Source organism: Bactrocera tryoni, chromosome 5 (assembly GCF_016617805.1).
Source record: "Bactrocera tryoni isolate S06 chromosome 5, CSIRO_BtryS06_freeze2, whole genome shotgun sequence".
NCBI lineage: Eukaryota > Metazoa > Arthropoda > Insecta > Diptera > Tephritidae > Bactrocera > Bactrocera tryoni.
Window position 1 is genome coordinate 37,746,024 of NC_052503.1, and position 10,307 is coordinate 37,756,330.

The 10,307-nt window shown below is 37.4% G+C and overlaps 1 protein-coding gene across 1 annotated transcript; it reads right to left on the bottom strand.

Annotated features, from left to right (window-relative positions):
• Nucleotides 1-8,907: 8,907 nt before the first annotated feature.
• LOC120777190 lies at nucleotides 8,908-10,307 on the bottom strand. Its single transcript, XM_040108358.1, has one exon. The coding sequence runs from the start codon at nucleotides 10,261-10,263 to the stop codon at nucleotides 9,214-9,216; it is 1,050 nt and encodes a 349-aa protein (XP_039964292.1). The 5' UTR covers nucleotides 10,264-10,307; the 3' UTR covers nucleotides 8,908-9,213.

Sequence of the window (10,307 nt, forward strand, 5' to 3'; positions counted from 1 at the left end):
CGCTTGACAATCAGAATCGTCGTATGTTCGTAAATTGCACTGAGCAACAACTTGAAAATGATCCGGCTTTTCATCAAAAAATCATGTTCAGCGATAAGGCTCATTTCTGGCTGAATGACTTCGTCATTAAGCAAAATATGCGTTATTGGTCAGACAGCAATCCACACGTAGTTCATGAATCACCACTGCATTCCGAAAAAATTACAATTTGGTGAGGTTTATGGGCCAGCGGCGTCATTGGACTGCCCTTCTTCCGTGATGATCAAGACCGGCACGTTACAGTGAATCGGAAGCGCTACCGCTCAATGATAACCGAATATTTTTGGCCCGAATTGGAAGATATGGACGTGAACGATATGTGATTCCAGCAGGATGGTTCCACAGCGAATGTCACAATCGGTTTATTGAAAACCAATTTTGGTGAACGTGAAACGGCCCAGTCAATGGCCGCCTTGGTCGTGCGATTTGACGCCGTTAGACTATTTCCTGTGGAGGCTATGTCAACGTTCGCATAAGGACTTGGATATGGATGCATGCCCACTGCATCTTCCTTCAGAGAAATTACTATGCAATCTGATAGCAGGGCGGCGTATACTAGACTTGCGATCACCAACCGTGCTCTTAAAAATTGCCTTACCTCGTTTACCAATGCTATTAAGTCACTTTGTAATATGTCTACTATAGGTGCCAAGGAAAGCACCCTAGCCCCGCTGTCAGTAGAATGGGAACGGGTCAGTACTACATAACTGACAGAATTTTTCGGCCCGAAATCTATCATAAGAGATCCAATGAACTGGTTTCGCTCAATACGGCAAGCCTCTCCTTAGTTGTTGGGGTTCTAACCAACCGTTGTCATATCGGCAGAAGCTGTGTGGAAGAAGATAAGGTGGAAACCTATTAATACTTCCCACTTGATTGTTTTACGTTTACGAGACCAAGGAGCTCACGCTTTTAGGTATCTCATCGAGCTGGTATAGAAATTAAACGCCTAAGTAAATTTGTAATGGACACAAGACGCTTTGCCGACTCATAAGACTGAATACAGGGGTTATAATTTTATGGTTTCACAAACTACTGCATATAGTAATCCAAATTCGATACCTGAATCTAACATCGAACTTAACCTTACCTATACATACTACAAATAATGTTCAATTTACGTTTATCCACAGTGAAAACTTTTAAATAAGCTGACACGCGGATCATTTTTTGGACGCTCTTTGACAAACCCGTATTTAAAAGGGTGAGTTGGCATCCTCTAGGCACTTTTTCCTCTATTGCTCAGCTTTAGCAAGGCATACATATTGAAATATCTCGGTAGAAATAGCTTCGCCAAATCTGGCTGGCAGGTAGTTAGGTAGTGTTTAACAAACCAACGCACCTGGGCCTTTACTTTTATTTTATTAATCGCCTTAATATCTTTATGGTAGCACAAAACGCTTCGCCGATCTATGAGGTTCTAATGATTAATTTTTAAGATTTTATGAATAGGCATAGCTGCCCGAGTGAGATCTATCCCTATCTTTCACGCGAACGTCAATCATACAACTTAACCTAACTCCACCTTTAGTATAACAACAGTGATATTATCTAGCGCATAAAAAAAAAAGTATAAAAGTTTTACTGATCATTGTTTCTGTCAAAAATTGAACACTTTATTACGAGTCTGGGATTTTTCCAAAAAACGTATGACAAGCTAAAAATGTACGTACTTTTCTAAAAGGTTTATGTAGATTATGTAGGCGTGTTTTATTTCATTTCAAATGGGACGGGCCACTATAATCACCGTCGCCGTAGAGGTTTTCTTGAAATTTCGAATTACGTTGGACATATTTAATAAAGTTTAAAATGGAAAAGTCCGATTAATTTATCCCGACCCGCAGAACATATCGTCATGCATTATTTTTTTTTTTTTTTTGTTGCACTAGACTGCCTAACCCTTTAAAGTGTGTACCTATTATTATTATTATTTATGGGCTTGCTTTCTTACAGGGTCACGTATGCTCATACAGATTTGCTTATTGCACTTGATCGTATCGGAAATGCGCTACACAATTTTGACGTGCGGATGCAGTAACAGCTGCTGCATTCAGTTTTGAATGTGTTAATGCCGACTGCATGGAGACAATCATAATAATGAACTTGTCAAAAAAATTACATAAATAAGCCACAAAGTATGACCTTATAGAAAAATAGAAGCAAATAATATTCGTTCAGGCAGTTTGTCTGTATTTTTTCTTGTTCCCGAAACTCAAACATGTAGATATTTCTAAATGCACTTCATAATTCGATAAATTATTAAATATTCGAAAGAATCGTTTGCCAGTTTTAGGCGTAGATATATAGTATAACTGATAAAAGATAACGATCAGTGATTCGATTTTTAACTTTGAAAGTTAGAACCGGTTCACGGCAGTATTTGCTGCTGTTTAAGAGAAGAAGAAGAAGGAGTTGATGCGTGGTTTCTTGGCCATCGCCAAACAGGGATCAACTGGACATATCAGAGACCAAAAATCGAAGGGTGACTTTTCCGCCGAACCTGTTCGGAATAATCCGTGTCCTATCCGGCCAAAAAGGTGACGTCCACCGTTTTCTGCAATTCAAAAGTTTTGGAATATCATCGTTGGAATATCATAGGGATCAGTGAAAACCATTTGTAAGATAATTTGGGCCAAAGGAAAGTGAAATCACGAATGGTTTCAAAATTACTAAACTTTTTTGAAAAACAGCGTGGTGTTAACGTCTGTGAAACAATGCTTTCCGACTACCAAGATGTTATAAAACGTATTATTACTGGCGATGAGTCTGGGATCTCTCATCCGAGGCTGTTGTGTCCTTTTTATTTGCGATGGTTTTTTACGTTGCGCGAGCCAAACCCAGCACACAATCATGGGGAAGGATGATTCGCATTCTCACTTCATCTCGCCTTCAAACGATTGGTTTTCGGTTACCCAGAGGATGCTGGGTCTAAGACCGGCAGTCGTGAGCTGCTTGAGCTAAATGTGAAGGAACCGGTTCTGGCCACTCCCAAGTGAATGGCGCTCTGAGATCTTTCCTCACTTTCCTGATTTTCTACACATGGCTCCATCCTCCTCTAAAGTCATCTCTCGTACTGATGTAAACTCGGCTATAACCGCGTAAGCGATGTTTACGTCAATAAAGAAGAAGAAAAGTCTTGGATCTTTGCTTACGACCCGAAAATAGATGATCAATCTTGCGAATATCGTGGCAAAGGTGAGCCGAAGCAGTAAAAAGCACCTCAAACATGTCAAAATCCAAAGTTATTTTGACAGTTTTCTTCGATTATCGAGATGTGGTGCACTTCGGATTCCTTCCAACCTTCCAAACTATCAACAAGGAATAATATTTGAATGTTATGCGTCGTTTGCGCGAAGCTGTTCGTAAAAAGATGCCGGAATTATGGGCTGACAACTCTTTATTTTTGCCCCACGATAATGCATCTTCGCTAATACATTGCTTCTTTGTGAGTTTCCGCTAAATTTTCAACCAATATCGTGCCGCAATCACCGTATTAGCCTCGAGTGATTCTGTCTATTGAGCAAACTTAAACGAACGCTCCGGTGAAACCGTTTTAAGGCGTTTGAAGACATCAAACGTGAATCGCTAAGCGCATTGAAGGCTATTCCGGAAATTGAGTTTAGCAACAAGAGGATTTGGAAAAAACGTTGGAACCTTACGGCTAAACATTATTAAACAATTAACATCGATATTTGTATGACCTGAACAGAGTATATTAAGTTTCCCAAGTTGAGTGTAACACTGAAAGGAAACGTGGGCGGCCCTATCAAATATATATATATATACATATGTATATATATATAAGTTACACAATTACGTCCCAAACATATCACTGAAGATGCGAAGCGCTTTCTTCTGCCCAAATGTGAACGGGTGCGTAGTAATATTTTTCGGGCCAAATTTCACGCTCAGTTAAATAGCCTATTTAAACTAGCGCATGCTTATGTACATATGTGCAACCGTAATTTTATATACAAGTATGTAAATGAATATACCATAAATGAATTTCATATTTGTGCTCGAAGTCCACTGAGCAAACATACCTCATGCAAATATCCAATTTCATTTCGGGCGAAACGAGAAATATATAAAAATTCTCGCTTTATTAAATTTAGTCCCTGCATTTTCTTCGATTTCGATATTTTTATGTTTTGTTGTGGGCAAAAAATATTTTATGAAATTCGATCCGCGCATCAAATGTGTCCTCATCTGCATCAAAACGAATTTATTTACTCCGCTTCTTTTGCACATGTGTATGTGTGTGTATACTCACACGTATTTTTTGGCAAATACAACTTTATTTGGGTTTCTCGTTTTCGATTCATTAACTTTCCAATGTTTGAGGTCGCGCCACGATCTGCGAATCGTCATGCTCATGTTATGGGCTGAGTTTAATCCGAAAAGGGCAAACCGGGACGGCACTAATCACATCTTCGATTGAACCATGAAAAATGCAAAATCACATAAATCCGTACACATAAATATATCCGCACATTTTTTGGAACTAATATCATCACAAATAACTGGTCTGAATTTTGGAGCCATCACAATCGCTTCTTCAATTTATGTACACGAATATCTTTGGTATTTAGTACTAAGCTTAACACTTCGCTCCATTCAAAGTGCCAACGTAGGTATGTACGAAGAAAATTCTGCGAATGTGTCCAAAAATCGGCGCAGTCAAAGGACAGGGCTTTTTAAGAATATGTCATGTTCTTATTAGTTCGATTTGAGTACTGCTGACATTTTTGGCAGTCGTTGTTGTTGTCACTGATATTGTCACTATGACTGCTATTCAGCTGGCGGGCTGAAGGAACTCCAGTGTTTGTCATCATTATTACATTCATCATTTGTGGTGCTGGCTATTTTGATATCAGTCTGGATGCCTTGATACAACCAATGGCACAAAGAACAATAAAAGTGTCTTAGCGATGTTTTACTCGTATGAGCATATGCCTACAGCGTAACAGAGTTTAGTGTCAAAAATAAATAATATTGGTATGTGTGTTCTTCTCTAATAATTTTGGGAGGCATATTTGGAGTAAGTAAGTACTTATAGTATTCTACAATGAGGCCTTAAGGGGGTATTCTGGTCTAGACGCATGAATTTTAGACAATTTTTAAACTATGATAAAAAAAATTAAAAACATTTTTACTATCCATTTTTTTTATATGTTTTTTATTGACTTTTTAATAATATAAAAAGAATTGCAAGAAAAAAAAACCAAAATTCGTCGAGATACGGGCCGGTGAAGTGGGGGCTTCAAAAAAACGGTGCGTCCTGGTTGACGGAATTTCAACCCTTGTAGAAATCTAAAGATTCTTCATTAGTAAGAATGCCGTTATCGGGTTGACCATTTTCAAAAAAAAAAAACAAAATAAAAACAAAACTTGAAAAAAAAAATTTTAACCCGATTTTTTCGACCTTTTCGAATTTTTTAAAAATACTTCACAATGAAAATTTTTAGAAATGCAGACACGATAAAGCATTGTATAAAGACGATATATACAAAATTTCAAAGGAATCGGTTCAGTAGAACTTGAGATATCATGTCAGCCACCTCCATAAAAGTAGTTTCGAGAAAAACGCATTTAAAGTTTAGGAAACAATTCTAGTGAACACGGACGCCACGTCACAAAATCGGCTGTATCTCCGAAAATAAGTCGAATTTTGAAAAATCCTTCCAACGTCATATTTTCGAAAGTCTAAGCTTTCAAGCTTTGCAAAAAATCGATTTTTTCAAAATCCTAGACCAGGGGTATTAAAGCCCGTAAAGCCTAAGGGGGTATTAAAGCCCGTTGAAACATTGAAAATTGTTAAAAGGAACATAACAACAGACTGTTAAAAAAAAACAACAAAAAATTAATATTTTTCAAAAGTTACATTTTTTTTATTCAAAGTAGTTTCTTTGTGCTTCGATACAGCGTTTAGCCCGGTCAATTAGCATTTCAAATGACTGTTTAAGGTCATTTTTCGGAATGTCTTGAGAATATCGGTCGTCGCCATTTGAATAGCTGAAATGTCCTGAAACCTGTGTCCTTTCATGGGCAAATGAAGTTTTCCAAATATGTAAAAATCACAGAGTGCCAGATCAGGTGAATAGGGTGAGTGATTAATGGTTAAAATGTGATTTTTGGTCAAATAACCAGTCACAAGCGTCGATCGATGAGAACAATTTTTGGTCGTCAGTCAATTTGTGCGGAACAAACTTGGAGCACACTTTCCGTAGACCCAATTTATCTGTCAAAATGCGATGAATGGAGTCTTTGGTGATATTTAACTCCATTTCCATGTAACGAAAAGAAGATTTCGGCTCATTCTTAATAAATTCCTGGACTTTTTCAATAATGTTTTGGGTAATCACTGATTTTGGCAGGCCCGACTTCTGATCGTCACAGAGGACCTCACGACCTTCTTGGAATCGCTTAAACCACTCATGCACATTACTGCGGGATAGGCACTGATCACCTTAAACTTTTTTCATCATTTGAAATTTTTCAGTAAACGTTTTCCCAAGTTTAAAACAAAATTTAATATTTGCTCTTTGCGTTTTACGACCGATAACCAAAAGCTGCTGTCACTTTTTGATCGATAACATCGATTGTAGTTATCCAATTGTATTAAAATGTTTACGAAATGTCAACAAGAGATCAAACTAGTTTCCATACACGAACTTGATTTTGTATGATATAGTTGTTCGAGCTGTAAAAATTTAGTCAAATAATATAGCATTGTTTTGGATATTAGTACGTGCCAACTTTTATGAAGAGATCTTGACAAATCAAAGAGTTTTCCATACAAGAACTCTCATCGTTCAGCTTGTATGGTAGCTATATGCTATACTCAGCCGATCTAAATGATTTCTTGAAAACTTGCACCATTGCTTTAGGCAAAAAAGTTTCCCATATGAGAACTTGATTTCATCCTTGGATGGTCCTTCTTTCGACCTGCGAAGTTCAATTCCAATTATTTTGATAATAAATCTAATCATTACACTTCTTCAGGCAAACGAGAGCTTTTTACTCCTACGAGCTCTAAAATGGCTTCAAAACGTGAAATTTAGAATTTTTTTTACAAATCAAGGTTCCATTGAATGTTAGTTATTGCGAAAGACATATATATATTTTTAAAGTATTCTGCTTTATTTAGATACTAGAGGACTCGGCGGACTCGGTGCCTTAGAGGAAACAAATAAGAAAGTTTTGGATTTCGTTAAGTCTTTTTTTAGAAAATACAAATAAAATATTTAAGTATTTTAATGATTCTTTATTGTTAATGTACTATATTCTAGTACAGAGGTCGTACTCTTCAGTTAAGTACCTTGTGATTCACGATATTTTCTGTTTAAATATCACGCGAGAGAACAAACAACGTAGATGACCTTCCGTCCCTTGAACGTGCCACATATAAATGACCATGCGAAAACATGGATATTCCAGATTCAAACCACAAACTTTAAAAGATTGACCTTGTGATATGGTAATGGCCATTACGAATAACAGAATCGGAAATTGGAGTATTTTAACCTCAAACGGCATATCGGTTGGGATCATGGGTATACTCCGAATCAAAACTTCTTCGCTTTTGAGTATTGTAACACAAATATCATCGTTCATCAATTTACTTACCACCAAACACGTACCGTTACATAGTTTTGTTTGGTTTATGTTTCGAAGCATTATTACTACGGAGCCAACCATTAGGCGATGTCCTCATTCTGAATTCGTAGGTTAGGTCTTTTACATCTTTATTTATCTTAGAATTTAATTCGGGGAAGTTGAAAAAAAGTTACAGCTGTTCGAAATGAGTGAAAATAAAGAAGAAATTCGCTAGTAGTTCGTGTAGCACAGCAATGTTTCGCTTTCGTTCTGGAAATTTCGATTTACACTGATGGAATAATGTCTCTAGGGGATAAATGGCAAAAAGTGGTCGATCTAAATGATACATGTTTGTTACTTTATTTATTAGTATAAATGTAAAAAAAAAAAATAAGTTGAAGTATCCGTAAGTTCCGTTCGAGGCTGGGCTATCCTCAGCCAATATGATACTCGGAGCTACTAAGGGGCAACGAATAAACAAATAAAAATTCAGAACTTAGCTAATTATCTCCCAACTGCTTTGACTTAAGTTAGCCTATCTGGTTAAGGGGGGCTATACGCTAACGATCTTAACTAAACGTTATTTAATTGCCTACAGACTTGTTGTATAAGTAAATGACAGCGAAGTTCACTCTTAGACTGTTTAAATAGGACAGACGTCTGAAATACAGGGCAGCAACCACCTCCCTATAACTACAATCCGAAAAAGAGGGAATTTATATGCATCTGGCTACTTATAGATATCTTATCGAGAAACTTGTTGTTGAATAGCTGAGTGTCGGTGGAAATAACACCCGCAGACAAACGTGGCATGAATATAATATGGGCCGCACCTGTCGACTATTCAAATTCAAAAGCAATGGCATACGAACTCTAGTAGGAGAGCTAACAGGTCACTGTCTCCTTGGAATACATGCCAGCAGAATGGGAACACAAACCAATGACTATTTTACATATACTTATTCTTTGAATAAGAAAAGAATCCCAACTAACGGTCGAGAGTTTATTTGTGCTATTTCGGAAGTTGCGCAGATAAAACCTTTTGTATTTATGAACTGCATAATAAAGTAAGGTTATTTTAGTCGCGTTAGTTTCATAATGGGCCTAGGCACATCTTCAGACATCCAATCTACCTACCTAACTAGAAAAATGTTAATTTCGTTTGCTCCGAAGCTACGATACCCTTTAAAACTAAATACAAAAAGTGTTCATATAAAATTTGATTTTTAACGGTCGGTTTATATGCAAGCTATACGCTATAGTAGTCCGATAACGGTAGTTCCGACAAATGAGCAACTTCATGAGGTACAAAAAGCGAGGAAATTTCCAGATCGATGACTCAAAACCTGAGGGACTAGTTCGCGTATGTACATACATGACTTGATGACTATTGTTACTATTAACCAACTACCCTATCAGTTAAATACAATATTTATATATAATCATCAGTTATTATTTGCATTACATTTATAAGTGGCGATCTGTTTCAAATTGGAGCCTTCCTGGAACGGTCATAAAAGTCTAATATACCATATTAAGGTTCATCTGATATGCAGTTGCTGAATACATTCGCTTTTATGGACTTTGTGGAAGTTTTATTGGTGGTCCTACATTCGACTTTCGCCATTGGGTTTCTAGAAGTATCTCCACACATTTATTGTCTATACGTCGCATGCGCTCAAGTAACTTCTGTTCTTTAGCCAATTGCAGATGAACACCATCACAAACGCAAGGCGTCTTAACCGTTTTTCTTGCGGCCTCCGTAGAAACCGGCGTCTGTTTATCGATTACAACAGCGGAAGCCCGCTGGCAACGACCTTCAATGCGCAATTTGTTTAATTTCACCCAAATATCGTTTAGACGTTCGGTTACATACTCTTTCAGCTGTAGCATTTGACATTTGTTTACCTTTGCATCGAGTATGTCTTGTATTTCATTCAGAGCTTTTAAAAAGGTGCCATGCACCCTATCCAATTCGACACGGCACCACTCGTACTCCGACTGTACCACAGTGACAAGTTGAAAACTGTCAAAAATTTTATCCAAGCGTTTCATTAATGCACACACCTCCACTTCAAGCACACATAATTTCTTTTCAATTGCATGATAAGCTTTCAAGATTGGATGACACATGCGCATCAATATGGACTTCAAAAACATCGATCTGGCCAGTGTTTCACAAGCGATTTTCACATCCGGATCGAGTGTACTACATAGGTCTTCGCATAGCTCATAGTAGTCATCATCGTCGAAGCGAAATGGTTCTAGTGTCTCAAACCTTTTCAAAAAGCGCCGAATACCAATTAAATGCTCACTTAATTTCGCTTCGGTTTCGTTGAGTTGCTTCTCCATTTCGTCTATATTTTCGAATTTCTCTAAAACTACATCAAAGTTCTCCTCTTGGAAAATAATTGGTGAAATGGAAGTCGTCTGCAAAATTTCTTCTATTTGCTTGGCTTCATAGCCGCTTATCGAAACTCTTTCGTCTTCACAATTCAACTTCTTTAAAAGCAGATCCAGTAAGCTGTGCAGTACCATGGTATTGACCCCGGTCAATTGCTCGCTACCAAGCGCAATATTCGCCAACTGCTGCAAAGAGAAGTGACCCGTAGGAATAGAATCCATTAGTCCGTTAATTAATAAAAGTGTGAAAAATAAAAGATATCAAG

Excerpts from the sequence above, each read along its gene's own strand:
- LOC120777190 (XM_040108358.1), bottom strand. The coding sequence starts at position 10,263 with ATGGATTCTATTCCTACGGGTCACTTCTCTTTGCAGCAGTTGGCGAAT.